The sequence below is a fragment of the Megalobrama amblycephala genome, linkage group LG3 (genome assembly GCF_018812025.1).
Source record: "Megalobrama amblycephala isolate DHTTF-2021 linkage group LG3, ASM1881202v1, whole genome shotgun sequence".
Classification (NCBI taxonomy): Eukaryota; Metazoa; Chordata; class Actinopteri; order Cypriniformes; family Xenocyprididae; genus Megalobrama; species Megalobrama amblycephala.
The window spans coordinates 17,153,064-17,173,301 of record NC_063046.1 but is presented as its reverse complement, the minus strand read 5'-3'; the positions used below and the strand labels follow the sequence as shown (position 1 = coordinate 17,173,301).

The 20,238-nt window shown below is 39.7% G+C and overlaps 1 protein-coding gene across 4 annotated transcripts in view; it reads left to right on the top strand.

Annotated features, from left to right (window-relative positions):
- Window positions 1–20,238, top strand: part of rnf111 (ring finger protein 111) — a 45,069-nt gene that overhangs the window by 8,896 nt on the left and 15,935 nt on the right. For all 4 annotated transcript variants that reach the window (XM_048184328.1, XM_048184326.1, XM_048184329.1 and 1 more), the window contains exons 2-4: window positions 254–1,227; window positions 7,353–7,473; window positions 19,085–19,242. In XM_048184328.1, the coding sequence (XP_048040285.1) occupies window positions 330–1,227; window positions 7,353–7,473; window positions 19,085–19,242 (1,177 nt within the window). In that variant the 5' untranslated portion in view covers window positions 254–329. The remainder of the gene's footprint in view (window positions 1–253; window positions 1,228–7,352; window positions 7,474–19,084; window positions 19,243–20,238) is intronic.

Genomic DNA, 20,238 nt, shown 5'->3' with positions numbered 1-20,238 from the left:
AACAAGTGCTTTTTAAATTTGATGACATATTAGAAGAGCTTTTTTATAGCATGAAAAAATAACTGCTTTATATGAAAATGTGATCTGTAAAATCATAGTGCATAACAGATAGACTTGTCATATATCGTTGAAAAGGTCTCAGCAGTATACAAGTGCATATTTGTATGAAAAAGTATATATAATCTAATTTGTTTCAGTCTTTTGGGGACCGTATTCTCATTTTGTGCATATTTTCTATGTCTTCCATTTGTAGGATTGGTGGATCTCCAATGGAACCTTTGGATTCAACATATTGAGCCTTGGTGGCACTTCGTTGTGGGTCAGTCGCAATGAAGAGTGAGATTCCGTCTGATGCACGACGTAAGCAGGAGCCCCTAAAGGGGCCTCTGGCTAACCCCGAACCCATGGAGACAGCTAAGAGCTTCCCCGCTGAGATGGAGGTGATTGGCAAGGCAGGAAGTGATTTCCCTTCTCAGCTGTGTGCCGAGACCAGGCACCGGCCTTCACGAGATGCTGGAGGTCGCAGAGACTGTGACAGAGGTTTGTCGGGACGCAAAAAGCGCAAGAGCCAGCAGCCTGGGCCGTCATATTGTTCTCTGAAGGATGCGCCGGTGAGTGAGGCAGCCCTTACTCCGCCCCGTCACAGGCCCATGCTGCTAGAGACACGTAGCGAGGACGAGAGGAACCCAGAGTCCTCATTGAGTGACTGTGCCTCTTCGCCCTCCTCCAGCCTTCGGTTTGGTGACTCGGACACTCTTAGCTCAGAGGAGGATGGTGGGGCGATGACAGTCAGACAGCAGCAGCAGCTCAAGGCTCCCGGTTCTGCCTCCACTGGCAGTGCAATGGGTGGCACAGGCACGGCAGTAGGCATGAGGCCACTGCTCGCCCGGACTCGTGCCAGCAGGTCGCATAAATGGGCTCGGCTTGAGCCAGAAAGCAATCATGTGAAACGTCCATGTCTCAGCTCACGCAGGCCGTTGCATAGGAAACGGTTTGTGAAGGGCGGGGCAGGAGGCGGGGCCCAGCGGACTCCAAAGCAAAAGGAGCGATTAAGGAAGAAGCGAGAGGTGATCGCACGGAAGAAGTACCTCCTGCACAGTACCAGCAGCTCCAGTGAGGAGCTGACCTCTGACTCCTCCTCCCCTTCCTCCACTGAGGCAGAGGATGAGCTGTACGTGGATGTTAGCAGCAGTAGCAGCCAAGCCAGCAATGCAGCTGTGGCCTCAGGTAAGACACTTTTTATTTCACCTTAACCCTAACATCATGGGTTGGGCGAGGGGCCCTAGACTTACAAAATTTTGAGCTGCAAAAGATAACTGCACTCATTTGAAAGTGACCTATGACATCCTATGGCACAAAATTTATCTATTTCATGTGGCAAAAGTGATGTATTTGAGTATGACAAAAAAGAGGCTTGGGTCTTCACAAAATCTGAATGCAAGTGGTCACAGAAGACGCATTTGAAACGCATAATAATACCAGGTGTAACAGAAATGTGTCTTGGCTGACCACTTGTGATCGATTTAACCAAAACACATCTGAATACCAGGTGGAAACAGGCTTTCTCTCTCGCCTGCTCGATTTCCGGGATATTGTATATAATTTGCTGGCGTCAGGGAGCCGCTGTCAAGACTCTCGAACCTTCCGGGAGAGGTTCATGCATAAGAATGTTACCGAGCAACTGACACGTTTCATATACTTATTTTAATTTTAGGCCATGTTTCAGCTACATTTACATACTGTTTTCAAAGGAAGTTGTTTGAAGGACACAAAGAGCTCACTGTTAGTTCATATTGTAACTGGTTTGTCCGAACGAGAACATTGGCTTTTCCTCAATTCCTGTTGAGTAGGAAAATGTTTTTTCTGTATTTGATGAAAAAATAAAACACCTTTTAGGTAAATACTTTTCATATTTACACAATTTACTAATAACAGCGATCCACCACAGGTGTTTGGCAGGTGAACAGGTCGAAGCTGTTTTTGTAACTGTGAAGTAAAACACTGCTGGAACACTGTATTCACCAATCAGCATCCAGGATTGAAACCCTGGTTGATTTTTTTTTTTTTTTTTTTTTTATGCTTTTAAAAAAAAAAAAAAAAAATCTATTCAATGTTTTCAACATTGTTGATAATAAAAAATGTTTCTTGAGCACCAAATCAGCACATTAGAGTGATCTTACTGACCCCAAACTTTTGAACAGTAGTGTATATTTTTATATTCTCTTTGCTCAAAATTGATGTTTTATGAGGATTTTTTTTTGTATGCGGTCTCCCTCTGAAAGCACAAATTGCAGATCTATTTTCTGCCAAACTCTTGGATTCTACTTCTGTTGTCCTTGATTGTATTTTTTTTTACCCTTTATGAACATTCAAGTTGTTGTTGATCTAAGCAAGTCTCGTTCCCTCAGTTCCCCTTTAAGAATATGTGGCAAAATAGATATAAACACAATGGGAAAATAGCTACATTCTAAAAAAAAAAAAAAAACATTTTTTATGTTTGGCCAAATCTTCTGTTTTTGAGAGATGGCTACAGAGGATAAAATGGAAAAGAGCATTAGCAAGCTGTTCCGTGCGTGTTGCATGTCGCAGAATGTTTGAGTTTCCTGTTGAGCAACAGCAAATCCTCACCTAGCAGTCTGCCACTGCTCTCTCTACCGTACCAAAAAAAAATAAAAATTACCTAAACCTTGCGCATTCCTCTCACAGAGATCTAAACCACTCGATTGAACATACACACATCATACCCATAAAACCGCAAAAATGTGTTAAATATCTGCAGCTAAGCATGCATCAGAGGAGGACATGTCATACATAACCAGTGGCCTAGTGCTTAATCTCTCTCTCTCTCTCTTTCTCGCGCTCTCTCTCTTGCTTCCACTCCCACACGCCAGCATGTTTACAAATGTACATATGAGTCGTCTACTACTCAAAAACACTCAATAAATACTTGTAGCAGTCTAAAAAGGCAGATAAATTGGTTGAGATGGATCTCTCATGGTTGGAAATATCTGGGAGTTTTAAAAGGCCTTCAGGCCTGCATAAGACATAGAAATTAGCCAAATTTTATTACTTTTTTTTTATTATATTGTTAGTGAATGTAGATATTTCTAGTCATGCTTGGCTATAAAGTTATTTTGACTAATTTGTACTTTGTACTTTTAAAATTAGTTTTTTAAATAATCTCTCCACAAATCTTGAGATCTTTAACATTTAAAAAAAAGTCAGAATATCAGTTTTTATATCAGTTTGAGTTAGCTCACTAAACCTAATAGAGTTATCAGAGATTTTCTTTTGAAATGACTGAGTGGATGAGATCAGAGCATCTCTCCAGCACCCCAGAGGTTTCCATGGGTCATTTCTTACTTCAGTTCTGCGGGAGGAGACCTGTTGTTACATAATTTCTAAGGGTGTAATGGAACACAAAAATGACTATTCCATATGTACATTGGTTTTGAAGTCATGATTTGGAATGTTTTTGATATAGCAGGGGGAAAAACAAAACATTTTTTTTTTAATATAAAATGTATGCTAATGAGTTAGTTTAAAGTACTTAATATAAAGCACTTGCCATGTTTAGGACAACTTTGATCATGCACTTTTCGTGCAGCAGCTCACTCTGTCCTCTATTCTCTATTTATTTTAGATGCGTTAACAACAGTGTATTGATATAAAAGGTATTGCTCCATCCTAGGAGAGAAACCCAATTTAAATTAAATTCAGCTACGCAGACGTTACGCACAAGCAGTCGTTAAAACAACGCTGCATTCATTCAGTACACATGCCTCCCAAAAGACCTTTAGCGAACATTTTTGGTATGAAAAAACCTAATTGCTTCCACTAGACAAATCGGTTCAGAGTTTGTACCTCTTATTCCCTGTGTAAGATGTGATTTGAGGGATTTTCTTTTCTCAAGGGTCAATGCATGTTAAAATACAGCTCTTTCTCTTTCTATGTCCTTAAAATCAAGACATTTGTTAATGTAATTTTGTCATTTACTTAGCATATAGTCTAAATACCTATCGGCTAACTAGAGCTGCACGATTAATCGTTAAAAGATCGCAATCTCTATTCAAACACCCATGCAATATTGTTCTTAAATGACAACAATTCTGCAATGTCTATTAAACCTTTGAAAATGGCACACAAGAATATTCAAATCTGCGTTAGTGCTGCTGCTGACCCAGAGAGAGAAGTCAGAAAAAGTGAAAGTGGTGTGACATGTAGCCAAGTATGATGTCCCATACTCTGAATTCGTGCTCTGTATTTATCCCATCTAAGTGCTCACACATAGCAGAGAGCAGTGAACAAACACGCACACACCCAGAGCAGTGGGCAGCCATTTTTTTTGCTGCGGCACCCGGGGAGCAGTTGAGGGTTCGGTGCCTTGCTCAAGGGTCGTGGTATTGAGGATGGTACATTCACTCCCCCCACCAACAATAAAAAGCCATGTATTGGTATTAAACCGCTTCACATAGTCTTTTCAACCACACAGTATCATTATTTCTGTGTTACAAATATTCAAATTATCACAGTAGTACTGGCTTAAAAGTTTTTAGGTCTGATATAAACACGTCTATGGTAGGATCAGAATAGATTAAATCACTTTTTAACTTGGTGCTTCAAATGAAGATTGTATTGATACATTACACCACTAGGTGGTGACAAGTGACTATTAAAAATGTATTTGTCATTGAATCATTAATTTAAGAGTTTTGTTCAAAAACGCTGATTCATCCAGTATTGAAACAAGTGAAGTATTTATAAGAGAGTCATTGAATCATTCATTCAGACTGTTTTTTTAATGATTAATTCAAATGAACCCAGATAGCACATACATCTCCAAGATGTCTTATAAAGAACGCATCTGCTGTGTACAAACGTCTTTAAAAAGTCAGTTTTACATACATTCTAAATCATAAACATCTTAAAGACATTTTCTAAATGTCTATTTAACATCTGACAGGAAACTTCTCAGATGTGTTGCAGAAAAGAAAACTCAAAAAAAAAAGAAAGAAAAAAAGTCAGAATTCTGGGAGAATCGCAATCTTTGTTTAAAACAAAAAATTGTGATTCTCAATTTGTTCAGAAGCACTTTTATGATTGCAAATTTCCACAGGATTGCAGAATCGTTACCATGAATGATAGTGTACGTTTGAACACATAATATATGGCTGCGTGTTTACTGGTGTAAGTTGAAGTTATATTTGGTAGTGTGATCATTTCTTGTGGGCAGCGTGGGGAACGGGGTAAGAGCGGGGTGCTAAGCAGCAGCACTCAGTGGGATAGCCGACCTTAACAACACACCCCAGAGAATGATGATGAATCTCCCGAGCCAAGAGCTTCTGCCTCAGTGCACAAACATGCCTAACACAGATAGTGCAGCACAACAACCTTACAATGCTGAAGTAGAGTTGTTTTAACATATTGTGTTCAGTATATTGTGCAGTTGGTGCACATGCTAACTAGTGCCACAATGCTCATGAGAGACGCAAAAGTTTGATTCTGATTTGTGAAGAAAAGAAGCCAAAATTAATAGAATTTTAAAAAATTATGGTGGAAGGACTGTAATGAACATCAATTAAGTCTTTTTCATCTTTTACTAAAAACTGTGTGGGGGTCATGTCACTACTATAATTCAAATCAATGTTTTTCAAAGGTCTGTAATTTACTGTTGAAATGGAGCTCGAGTAGAAGTTGTTTGTCAGTCGCACTGAGACATGTACCAGCTATGCTTGCGAGCTTTATTTTGAACACACCCTGGGCCTCTTGACACCAAATCCAGGCAGGGCTTGAGTTAAAGAAGGAATGAGAAGTTGAGCAGGAGAGCCAATCAGAAGAGAGATAAATGATTGTACTACAAAAGCCTGTGCCGGCATACTGCAACGCACATCTTTGACTGACCTACATTTAGTTTCCCCAGCACACACACACACAAGCACGCCTGCCTGAAGCATTGGTTGGCTCCACTGCTGCACCAAACCATCATCAATTAAACAGCTGTAGCTACTGAGGCTTATATTGCTTCTGCTCTAGATTAATGAGTGGCCTAGTGTAGCTTTCAGAAGACTTGGGGAGCTCAGATAACACTATGAAAGTACAGATTGAGGCAGAGTATGACCACAGATGTCTTTGATGGTAGTGTGTATATATGTGCTTCTCATCAAAAACCTGCAGGGATTCTGTTAGATTTTCAAATACACAAAATGTGTGTTGGTTATACTTCAAAAATAAACATTTTACCTGAGGAGCCCTTCACTGATTCAAGTTCTGGATGTTTTTGTGACATCAAACATCATCATATGTGAGTCACAGACACTTTTCCATTTTAACTGAATTTAGTTCTGATTTAACAATCTTGTTGGTTAACTATTAATGATCAGTTAATGAGCTTCGGATGTCGATTGGGGGGGGCGGGGAACATCCCTAGGCCCTGGAGTCAAAAAGTTTAAGAACCACTGCTTCAAACTTATATTCTTTATTATTGTTGTTGTTTTATAAGGGGCCGTTGTGCACAGAACGCGTTTTTCTATTCCAATGCGCTACTTTCCCATTGTTTTTCTATGTAAACGCACGCTTGACGGACATGCATTGTCCGTTACGCTTGCGTCTTTTGCAGCGCCTCACACATGAGCGCCGCGTTTTTAAGACGCTCTGTCAAGTTAAAAGAATTTCAACTTTTACACACAGCGCCGCTCATCAATGTCAGTTCCAAAACAGTGGACCAATCGGAGGAACTTGGAGGCGGGGCAAGCATTGCGAGTTGGCATGACAGATGTTTTATATAATGGCGACATGGCGGAGGAGGCGCTCATTATCTTATTTTCTTTTTTCCGTGTCAAAACTTGTATCTGTAAATTCTGCAGTTTGCCTATTTCTATTATTTTTGTGATTGTCGTTATTGCATCACGTCTCAAAGGCACGTCTCGAGACTCTCGCGTTCTATGCTGCGCTTTTTTTTAGACGCAAAGACACGTTCTGTGTGAACGGCCCCTAACACTGCCTATTAGTTTTGCAGTTCTGTTTGGTGATATTAGTAACTCCATGCTTAACAACTATGAATCTTCCAATACAGATTTGGCATGTACAGAAGCTAACTTGCCTCAAATTATTTAATTTATTTTAATTTTAAATTAAGTATTTTGAATTACCATTGAATAAAATGTGCTATGTAAACTTGCCTTGGCCAAGTGTGTACTACTGGAAAGAAAATGGGTAGATTATTGATTGCTCACTTACATCTCTTCCTGTATCAGTATTCATAATTGTGTATATTTGTTCTGTACAAGTAGATTTTAGTGCATTGTTGCTTGAATGTTAGCATTGATGAGCTTAATTTCCATGTTATCAATTAGGTGTCCTGGATGAAGACGTGGTTGTGATCGAAGCGACTCCTGCACCTGCAGTGCCTGCCAGCGAGGAAATCAACGTCACCTCCACGGACAGTGAAGTGGAGATTGTGGGCGATGCCTTCAGGTGAGATTACTCATCAATATGTCATTGTAGCTGGATTTGAGCAAGTATTGTAATTTTTACAAAGAACAGCTGTTAATATATCTTATTACAATATCAGATATATCTTCTTCATATGCCATTAAATGAACCTCATCTAAACCGCACTATGAGTTTCATAGCTGTTTACAGTTCTCTTAAATACTCAGTGAGGAGCTGTTGGTACCCCAGTCCAGATGAGAGGGCACATCTGGGTTTAGACATGAAGCTGGCAGTCTCCAGTGTTATGAAGGCATTCCAGCTGTTATTGTGTACTTTGAGGATGATCCCCATATCAGAGAGAATGCCTCTTTCTTTCTTCTTTCTGTGGACTAAAATCAAACAAAGTTCTCTGTCCCCTACACCCCCCTTTTTTATTTTTTTTATTTGGACTTGTGACCTGAAGGATGTTCTCAAATTCTTGTGAAAGGAGTTTAGTACACTGCCTCTGCAGGGCTTGAAATGAACTTTTTTACTTGGTATCACTGGTGCTCAAAATTTCTAAAACTTAGGAGCACCACATTCTTTGCCACACACTTGTCCCACCATTTCTTGCAGACTCTGTTGGCACTCTCCAAGTTATTTACTGAATAAAAAAATGTTTTCATAATTTATGAAATACTTTTTTTTTTTTAACTATGTACTGTAATATGTCAAAAACATCATACAGCTCAGATAGTCATGTGTCGTGTCATTTGAAAGGTCTCACAGAGTAGTTTTGTATGTGAAGCCCCACAAGACACATATGTAAGTAATATACAGATGCGGCATTTATGTCATGTTTTCGCTTGAAACTTCATGAAACAAGCTCTGATTGTAGAAAATGCCACATTGTTTTATAAACAGATTCTCACAATTAAAATGATTCCAGAACATAATACGTTGTGACTATCACAAGATATTCCTCACAGAGTTACGACACATGAAACTACACAGGTGCACATAGTGAAGTAAAATCAAATGTATCTTTCACATCACATTTTCGCTAATAACTTCATGAAACCATGCATAGATCGTAAAAAACGGCACATCATTACTTACAGTGGATGCTTCTGATTGGAATGAGTCCAAAATCAACATAATCCATTGCGTCGATCATGAGAGATTCCTCACGGAGGAACAACAATTTTAAAAATGCCTTCCGGGTGTCGGGGGCTAAACAAAAAGGCTTCCTTGGTTCCAAATGCTGTAACTTTTGATTACTTTATTCTATCACCACAGCTCACGTTTAGGAACTTCACCAAGAAAGAAGTTTCTCCTACCATATTTCCTTCCTGAGTTGATGCATGTCAAAAAAGAAAGAGAGCTAAAATTATTTATTTTTTTGTCTTTTATCAGCAGTTTCTCAGCATGAGAATGTCCAAATGTAATTAATTTTTTTTCCCAAAAGATACCTACCCTTGCTATAGTTTTGGAGTTATGAGTCTTTACTTTTTGTGTATGTCACTCAGAAAAAAAACAACTCTAAAAATACCTTCAGGGCTTAAAGAGTTAAATAAAAATATACAGAAATTATTCCGATGTGTTTTCCAACATTTGTTTTTTCATCAGGCACTAATTTGCAGACTCTCATTAAGCTACGCAGTTGCGAGGTCCACATGTTCCAGCAGCAATGGAGGCGAAACAGATAGGAGAGAAATTTCAAAAAGGAGAATTAAAAACAAAACAGAAGGAAGGAAGGAAAGAAAAATACCCGTGTGGGAGCGTTTTAGTGAAGTAGTCAACCAGGTTAACCATCAAGTGCTGGGTATGTGATACGTAACAGTGTTCTTTTCATCTTCTCTCTTCAGCTCTTTACATTTTGCATGCTAGTTAGCACCATGTCACATGACAACGGAGCGCAGTGAAAGGGAGTGATTGACTGCTAATATTAACCAACCTCAAATCTGCTTTAAAGTTAAGAATGTATAGATGAAGTTTAATTGGTTATGGGCTAGAACGGTGCATCGGTCATTGTATCGGCTCACAGCAAGCACATACTGTGCAGTAATTAGCGAACGTCTCGTACAGAAATGAAAACAGGTCGCACCTCAACAATTATTTGCACTTGCACAAATGCTCCCAAATATATTTTGAGGTCAAAGATCTAAATTTCAGGAGCATATGCGTCCAAAATTGTCACAATTTTCAGCCTTGCTCTGCTTGAGCTTTGTAAAGATTGCCATTGAGTTCACAGAAGAGCAGAGACTTTGCATGTAGATTCGATTTTCAGCTTGCTGCACTGCGTATCCATTTAATAAACTCTAAAGCCTCTGGTATTTTGACTTGGTTCCCCCAAACCATGTCAGAAGGAGCTCTCAGCAGGCCTCCCCTTTGAAATCTGATAGAAGCTCTAAACTCAATCAAATCAGATATGGTTTTTGTCCGAACTGCGCCTCCTCTTCCCATTGCTTGATTTGGTTTCGGTATCCCACATCACTCCTAATTGTTATTGAGGTGTCTGTTCCTGATCTGAGAATCATTGCTTGATTCTATTACTTTTTTAACAGCTGCCAGAAATGGTGCCGGACACCGCCACAAGCCTGCCAGCAAAGTCATTCAGTCAAGCTCGTCGAATACCGAACTTTTATCATTGTGGGCTGTGCGTTGGAGGTTTATCAGTGGTGTTTTCTTTTTCAGGCTCTGAATCATTGAGACGTTACAGTTGGATGAGTAACCCCTCAGGCTGTTTATTCACTGGTGCATGTTTGCATGTTTTATCCCATAGTGTTCACTAAAGCCCATAAACCTCTGTGACAGTATGAATGAGGTCAAACAAAGTTTTCACAGTTAAGTCAAGCCTGGAGGGATGTTTATTTAACATGCACACAAAGATAAGTAATTTTATTGTTGCCAGCTGTAAAGTTGTAATGTGTGCTGGCCTTCTAAGTGGAGGTTGTGCTGGTCACAGGAAACCAGGTGGGCCTGCCAGGGATTTGCTGGTTATGTTCAGAATAAGATACTACTACAGAGTGCAACAGTGCCTCCTTAAAGAGTTACAAGTCAATCTGTGTTCTATTTCCCATTTAAATAATAATAATCAATTACTGATTTTGTGGTGGTAATTACCAGAAATTTACAGCAGCCGGGTATATTAGTTTGCTTTCACTTTAAAAAGTTAGTTATTTTTTGTTCTTCACTTAGCGGTAAAACGAAGTTCGAAATACGTGACCAGTGATATACTGTTAGCGAACATCCGAAGCCGTCCACTCTGCTGAGAGCAATATTTAGATGAATATGTAGATATCCACACAGCGCTTTCCTCTCGATAACAAATTAAACAAAAACAACAAATTTGAGAAATCATCGAGCATTTTTTAAAATAAAGCATTAGAAAAGCATCTGATCATAGCAATGTGGATATGTTTGCACAAGCTCTGCAATTCGGCACTCTAGTAAAGTCACATCACGTTGATTTATTTAGATTTATATAGCCCTTTATACAATAAATTGCTTAAAATCAAGCAGCTTTACCATATTAAACATGAAAAACAATGTCAGTGTCTCAGAAATAAACCGGAAAAGATTTCCACGTGAAAGAAGGCGGAGCTTCTGTGCACACCTATCTATTACGTAATCACCATGGACAAATGGTGGTACCAGGGTGTTTACCAGCCCGAGCAAATTTTTATGGAAAATTTGCTTTGGCAAGCTGTTTCAAACTCCCAAAACGAACTTCATTTTGGACTGAAATTACATCACATCAGTTCGTTCTTCGATTTCACTTGAAGTATATATGGGCCTTAAGACCTAAATGCACAGATTCAATATTGACACATGTCCCAAACCGTTTTTTTTTTCTAAGCTGTTTGTTCATTTAAGATATAACCGCCAAGACCGACATTTTAAGATTGTGTATTTGACCATTCAAGGACAACAAGCCTTGAAAGTAGGCCTGGGCGATATGGCTGAAAACTGTATCACGATATCAGTGTTTCATATCGGTCGATATCGATAATTATTGATATTTTTTATGACCCATTTAAAATAAGGACCAGGAGAAAAATATATTACATTTAAACATTTTTATTTTAAACTTAACCTTCCTCTGATCATAATCCCCTCAGTTATTAAGACAGAAATGTCAACAACCATGGAAAACTCAAATAATTAAAATGTAAACATAAGTCTAAAGTAGGGTGACCATCCGTCCCGCATTTTGCGGGACAGTCCCGAAATTAGGAGCTTTGTCCCGCAAGACTTAAGTAGTGTCCCGCATTTCATTTATGTCTAATTTTTTTTCATCCCTGCAATTACAATACCACAGTAAGAAACATAACAAAAACTGTGAGCATTTAAAAATCTATTTGTGCAGCCGTCATATTCTAGCTGTGAAAATAACCAACCTACGCAATCATAGAGATTTTCCCGCTGATGACAACTGAGTGGACAGGCAAAGAGCGGGCCTCATCAAAGTCGGTAAACGCAGCTATACCAGCGAGGATTTCATCTTCCATACTGGATAAGAACCTCAAGAGCTGCTCAAAGCTGCCCAAATCAATGATTTAAAGCATGTAGTCATCCATCTTGATGCTAAATATTTCCAACGAACGGCGGCGATCAAGCGCCACACACGGAAATGGTCGAGCACTTACAGAAAAACTAGATATTCTCCATTTGTTTTAACCAATACAAAATTGCGAAATTCAGACACGACTTTCTTCTCACATTAATATTTCATTTAATGCGGGTTCTATGGCGTTATTATATTGAAAAATGTCGAGAGCGCATCAAATGCGCGAGCAATCTCTCCGCTCACAGGCGGATTCCCTTGCACAAAACTGGACGCGCGCGCGCTCTCGCTCAGATATCACATCTGCGCGCTCAAACTTTTGTCCTCCTGCATGTGCAGCCGTGAATCTAGAATTGTCTTCTCTCCAGGATTTAATGTTGCCATAAGCGCAACATTATAGTGTGGGCACCCACCGGCGGAAACATTAATCGGCGCATATGCCAAGTTTGCCAACAAATGTAAGTCAATATTTACATAGCGTAATAGTTGTAAATTTATCTGTCTAGCGTGTCACTCCCTATGTTGCTAGGTTACCAGAGAGCGAGTGCCTTTGTTAATGCAACCAAACTTGCTTCGCAACCTCTGTTTTCTTCCGACGAAGAATAAAAAAATATAGAACGTTTTATCGAACACATTTTGTATTGATATCGATCACGTGTCTATCGTGATACATATCGTTATCGTTTTATCGCCCAGCCCTACTTGAAAGAGAACAAAATTCGGCACTCACACACTGAAAAGCAGCAAGCGTGTGCACAGAAATCTGCAGCAAGTCTGACACCGGTCAGTATGCCAGTACCGAAGTGAGTTCTCTTTCGCAGTATACAGCACTTTTAAAACCTTTTAGGTTTTGCAGATATTTTGAGGTGAAATGGCGAATTATGCAGGATCACAAAAAAATTGATATTTTGTTGATTTTTGAATTGTATTCAGCGAGAGAGTCACAAAAAAACTCTAGGAACTTATCTGCAGCATACTTTATATTGCTAAATATACTGTTAGCATTATACTAGTTTTCTGTTCTGAACATATCCAAATTGTGAGACTCATGTGACTCCATTGGTAAAGTCACATGACAGGGATGCCAATGCTCCCTCTATCCCTACAGTTGATGAGAGCAGTGTATGGTTTTCATGCCCCGCCTGCCGGCCATGTGCTTGTGTTTGGGTGTTGAAGCACATCCTACTGGAAAAGCTTGAGAAAGTCTGACTCGCCTGCAGATTTTGATGTCTAGGTATTAGGTTGGCCAGTTATATAGTGAGCAGTTATATATATAATCCCCCCCCCCCCCCCCTTTCTCTTGCACATTTTTTTTCTCTGCATTAGTAAGAACAGCTCGCTCATTTATTTTCCAAAAGGTCATGAGGACTATTATCTCTGTTCAAACAACAGCATTGGAATGCAGCTGAAATCATGTGGTCCTACCGTTATATGGCTATAGTGTGGCGAGTGAGGATGGGAGAGACAGATAGTGTGCAGGAATGTGAGCTTGTGTATTTGTTACTGAATGCTGATCTGCTGTAGACTGTGCTGTGGTTTGGATTGAACTTCAGCGAAGGGGGAGGGAGAGGCTTTACAGCTCAGGAAAACATCACGTGGCCAAGGTCAGAGGAAAATGGGGGTGCACGTTTGAGCAGGACGAATGTGTAGTTTGCATTCAATGTTATCCAGAGAAATACAGGCACTTGTTTTTTGAGATACGTAATCATTTAGAAAATGTTTTTTTTTTTTTTTTTTTTTTTTATGGCAGATTCTCTAATTGTTCTATGGGACAGCTTTTCTGGTCATACTGATGCGTAATGGCACTTTATCTTCCCTTCTGCTATATGTTATATTATTAGAATTTTCTAATATTATACACATTTACATTATATTAGTGTAAAATAATTGTAATATTTTGCATCTACTAGGCATGATTAGATTTGTAGGGGTTGTGCATAAAGGCTACATACTCAAACATCTGGATGGATCTTGATAAACAAGTCAACCTCACAAATCGAATAGTCCATTGGTGGTTGATTTGTTGGTTTGTTGATTTTGATCCTAACCCTAACCCTGACCATCCAGATCCATCTCTGTAAACAATTTTTTGTAGAAGGCACAGCTATGAAATATGACTTTCTTCAGATAGTCATAGTGTAGGGCAAAATTTTTCTCTCTCTTACCCTCCTCTTTTTTTCTTCCTCACCCATATACCTCTTTCTTGCTCTCCCTCTCGTTCTGTTTTCCTCTCTTCACTCCTCCATTCCTCTAGTCTAAACTCATGCCTATGGAAAGCATTTCCAGGAACTAGATGTGTTATGTAGCGACTAGCGAGAGTGGTCTCATTTAATCTTTCCCATCTCCCCGAGGTGCCTGGACTTGCAACAGAATGCTGAGTGTTTCTCATCTGGAGGAGGGGCTCTGAGTGTCTAAGGTCAGCTGGATGAGCAATGACGCTCTTCCACTCAAAGATCCTTTGTTTATAGTGCATATGGAGACTGGCTAGGGAAAGTATGTGTGTAAGAAATTGTATAGCTGGACTATTAATTCCGGGATGGTGTTGGGATTTGGTGGAGCTCTCAATATGCACAAGCGGCTGTGGCTATTTGTATGTTTACATTATGCAGTTTAATAGGAAATTTGTATGTTTGCATTATATTTTTTTAATTGTTGTTCTTGTTGTCATCGTCATCTTGCCTGAAAGTGTTTCTGTATCCTTGGAAAGCGAGATGCTTGCTATCCAGTGGTTGTGCATGGTCACTTGCTTGGCTGGTGAGCCGCTCCAACGACACTTTCACCCCTCCCCCATCTCATCACGGCACACTGTCTCTAAATGCAGAAGCTTGCAAAACTCGGCGGATGTCTTCCCACACACACAGGCATCCTGAGGCATTTGACACATTTTGCATGGACTTCTGTTCTGTCGTTTTTGATAAAGAAATGGGTGGCTGGCTATTAAAAAAAAGACCTTGAGAAAATGTCAAGACTCCCTTTTAAATTCTGCACAGGGCCCCTCACCTGACCTTTACGCCACCTTCAGGAACATGCTAGTGTTGATCCCACCCACTGTAAGCTAGTGTAAGATGCACAGGAAGAATAATTCCAACAATACGTTTACAAACAAGGCAATGTTGAGTGTGAACAATGATCTAAAATTCCTCAAATTCCAAAACCACCTCTCCCTCCTGGGTACCACCCTATCAGTTTACAGTGCCGTCCCAACCATAGACTCAAAATGCCACGCTGGTGTAATTTACAAAATAATCCCAGACCTGCTTGTGGGTAATTAGAGACAGGTCTCAGGTGATTTTTCTGGCTCTGCCTGTGATCCTGCCAATTAAAGAGCAGTGTTACACACAGCCCCGGGTATTCCCCAGCACCCATGCCTGATTTGACACTCTCAAAGCTTCCTTAAGAACTTGGGGCCTTGGGTATTTTGGGCATGATTTTATATTATTCTATTTTATTTTTATTCAGTAATTTTTTTTTTTTTATTATTCTTTTTTTCCTCTTTTATTATTGATAGTTCTATAAATAAAATCTAATTAGATGATCCTTGTCTGAAGCCTCTGTAGAATAGCATGTATTTTAACATGTGACCCCACATCTGTTGAATTCTATATATATTCTATATCGTGGCAGGCAGAATTGTTCATTCACTGTTAGCGATAGCAAGCTAGCTTTGAAACCATAAGGTCCCACCCTTCCTTCAGAGTGCTCTCCAAAGCCACACCTCCTCCAAAACGGAGAGAGTGTTAAATTACCTCATGTCTCAAAGCACATAACATTACAATAATAATAACATGAATAACTTAATAAAGTAAACAACGCAAACAACAAAAGAGCGCTCTACCACCTGGCTTCATTTTTTAGCCTTGACAGTGTTGCCAATTGACAGTTGACTGTAGCCATTTAATTACTATGGAAGTCAATGGTTACCGTCAACTGTCTGGTTACCAACATTCTTCAAAATATCTTTTGTGTTCAACAGAAGAAAGAAACACATACAGGTTTGGAACAACTTGAGTATGAGTAAATGACAAAATTTTCATTTTTGGGTGAACTATCCCTTTAATTACGGTAGTTATGGTGTGAACATAAAAAAAAAAAAAAAAAAAAAAAAAAGTTTATTTCGAGCCATGTTCAGGAGGAACTGTAAAGCATGGCTGCTGTTAGTTTGTGGTGCTCGGTGACTGTCTGTCTACAACTCTGCATAGCCTAACAGAATGTGGTGATGATGTGTGATGTCTGCGTGAGCAGGGTGCATGTAGGTATGCTAGTACATACGTTGACATGCTGGTAGGACATCGTATTATTGCATTCAAACTAGGGATGTGTCACGATTTTCGATTATTCGATTAGTTGATTTAATTATAGAATATCGAATAGGTTGTGCGATTGTCGTCTTAAAAAAATCCTCATGTTTTCAATGGTGACACGTTCACAGACGGTGGTGCGCGCGGCCAATAACGCACCTAAAAAGCTGTCAATCAACTCTTAGACAACAGTAGAACACAGACTAGCGTGGCATATAACAGAGACGTCAAAATCAATGTTCACATGACACAAGTGCCGTCATTCAGGCTGTTCACAATCTTATAACGCGTTTAGGCAGCCTAAAATCAATATGGCTTGAGGTAGGCTTGCTGCGATAGTCGGTGTTGCCGGTGTTCAGGAACAACACCGGTATCATTGTCACCGCTCCCGAAATGGCGCTAATATGAAAGAGAAAGTAAAATCCCCTCTTTTACAATTACAATCATTATATGGCTTGAGTTAAGACAGCATATTCCCCAATGAATTAAACAGTTTATCAATATCATACTGAAAGCGTGAATGGTCTCTCTCCCTCTCTCTCTGTTTGTGTGTGCATGCGTGCGTGCATGCGGGGGAGGGGTGCGATTTGCGAATAATAATCGAATAATTCCCAGTGATTTTCGAATATTATTTTTGCTCGAAATGCCCATCCCTAATTCAAACTGAATTAAAGAAGCAGGAAGTGTTTATGGTTATGTAGAATTTGTGATTTGTTTCTTGTGTGTTTGTTTTATTTGTCCTCTGAGTACAAATGTTCTGGAGGATGCCTTGGGATGTTTTTTTAATAATAGTTTTTGCTCTGAATACTGATGCTGACAACATATCGTTTAATCTGATCTGCTCCCTTAAATGTTTTCAAGTCGGTATCAAAATAACAATTGTTTAGTATTTTGTTATAGACAGCTATGTCAGAATGTAAATAGACATGCACACCTTGAAGCCACCAGAACACTGGTAAAGGTGTTTACAAGCAGAAGGAAATTGGGGTAATGGTCAAAATCACTGTGTATTTTGCTTAAACTGCTTATGTCCTTTACCTTAAATAAAAAACACTTGACCTACATATTGATGGTTTGTTAAGCACAGTCGGTGTAAGATTGTGCATGTAAACGCTCTCACTGAGGCGTTCTCAAGGAAACTGAATATTCTGGAGTCACTCCCCTGATCTCAAGAGAATCCCTCAGCCCTCCAAGCCTGTTGGTAATCATTTTGTTTTGATGTTTTAATGATGCAATCTGTGGTTAACGGGCTCACCAGTGTTGGGTTGGGAGGCAGGGGACTTCCCTACTCTCCAGACACAGGGGCTTGGGGCCGATATATCCCAGCCTGGAGAACAACCCAATTCCCAGACACACACTGCTTTACGGCAACCAGGGCCGCTGCGCACCTCCTATGGAATCAAATCCTCGCAGAGGGGTAGAATTCCTAGAGTGATTACAGAATTCCAGAATAATTTATTCAGAATTTTGGAAAACCGCCATGTTGTTTAAACTCTCCAGAGGAAACTAAACTCTCCACACCAGGAGTTTATAACAGTCAGAAACACACTGCTAAACATCACAATTTTTATATTATGTTATGTTACTGCATTACTAATTGTTACAATTCATGTGTGGTTCTTGTAACTCTCAAAGACTACAATATAAGCTTTGTGTCATCCATATATTTTTGATATTTGATCAGTTTTGTGCTCTGCATGACCCAAATGGTTCATTCTTTTATTAAAAATAAATAAATAAATTTGAAGCTGCCTGTGCTTAATAAATTCCTGTATCTCAAAAAGTAGAGCCTAGCTCTAGCAACACCAAGGTCATGGTTTTAGTTAGTTTGAAAATCACACCTGTTAAGAAATACGTTTCAGTTCCAAACACTGATCGTGTAAATGCCTTATGACTTAATGTGAGTTTTAATGCGCAAATAAAATAGTTGCTGAACATATGAACAAGCCTATTTTTTTTTATTTGCGAGAAAGCAGGATTTACATGAAACAGAGGCTGCATTAGAGAAAAATGCAGCTGTCTTAACACGGAAACAAAAATAAGTAATTTGAAAAGAATGTTTGAAGTAGAATCGTGCATGTCATGGTCTTCAAATTAGTGCTGTAATACCTGTGATTATGACTCTAATGAAAGTTAATGACATCAGCCCTTGTATTTCAGATCTTCCTGCACACAAGCCCCTCCCCTTTCTACCATGCACAAGCTCTTCCCCTCCCTTCACACTGTTTACACCAGGGAGCTCAGGCTTTGAGGAGTGGCCCTCCTCTGGATTCTTCCTCAAAGAAAATAGCTTTCATGTTCTCAATTTATCTCTTTTTCCTGAATTTATTCTCATGAAACACATTTTTATACATGCATTCTTCTTAAAGGTCTTAGATCAAGTAGCAGGTCATGGAGTTTGTTGGTGGTTTAACCTATTGTTTATCTGTTGATGTTTTTTTTTTTCTTATTTTGTGAATGACACCAGTCATGGTTCTGTGTATATGTGGGAAATATGTGTATGTTATCATCTCATGAATCTTCTCATAGGTTTATAGTGTGTGTAAAGAGCTCTAGCTCTCATGTCAGCTGACTCTTATTCACGTTCCATTTGATAATTCCAGTAGGTGCTAAATTTGCTGCTTTAATGCCCTGCTGCAATTCACTAGAAACAACAAAAGTCCAAACCACAAGCACAGGTCTGCTCCTGCAGTACATTTGCTCTGTTCTCATTCAGTCAGATTGATCACTGGCCAGATTGATTTTTGCCATTTACAAATAGTTTTACAATTATGTTTATGTGGACTGTCCTCTGTGTGTTGCGCAGGCCGCGTTCGGTAGGGAGCCATGGCAGGATGCACTGGGGGCCCAGCTGTTCCCAGAGCAGAGCTCAAGAGGGGCGTGGCCGTCATCGCCTGTCCACTGTCATCCAGCCACTCAGGCAGAGCGCTGGAGAGGTGGTGGACCTCACCGTAGACGAGGATGGTGAGAAGACCTTTTCTATTTATTTACATGATGTATGGAGATGTACAGAGCCCTGCACATGACATACAGGAAAAATTACATACAGTGGCCACTAATTAAGAATTTGTTCCTATGACTTATTAATTCGTGGTCCCGTTTTATTAATTAGTTGCCTTATTTTAGGTAAATCATGGTCACATTATGCTCATTTGTTTCCTTGTTTTAATTTAGTTATTTTGTGGCCACTACATTCAGGGGGACTTATTTGTTCAGTGTGCCCACGATTATCTTAAAATGGGGGAATAAATGAAAAAATTGTGAGGACAAATTCTTACTTCATGGCCTTGATATCTTGTTTTTTTCCCCTGCATGTCAGGAAAAAACACACAAGTTATAGTGCCTTCAATGCCCTGTAGATGGCGATATCACTTATTTTGTAGCAGAAATAAACTGCTGCGGAAAAAGTGCCATGCAAAATGTAACGGGTAATTGCGTTACTCATCAGTCATCACAAATGTATTGGAGTAGTAGAGAGTACATTAACTTATTCAAAAATGTAGTCAAGTAGAGGGTAAAAGTTGATAATATCTTTGATGCTCAGTAAAACAGTAAAACTACAAAGTAGCCATATATACTTAAGTACAGTAACTAATTACATTTACTCAAATACTTTACACCACTGCTAACTATTCTCTTTTGTGCCTTCTCTGTATCATTCTCTCTCTCTTAGTTTGTGCTACGTCCGTCATTATAATGTAAAGTTCAAAAGCTTTAGATGTAGAGGAGCAAGAGTGTATGAATCCATGTAGAGATGCACCGATCGATCGGCCAGGGATCGGAATCGGCCGATTTTCCTCATGATTGGCCCGGATCGGTGATCGGCCGATCAGTCTCACTTCTTACCAATTCCGAGCCGATCCGTTTTGTTACCAGCGGCACAGGCAATAAGGTCATCTGCGCGTTCTCGCTCTCTTCTCTCCGATGGTGTAGTGACACACACCCGCGCCGGCGCCTCCT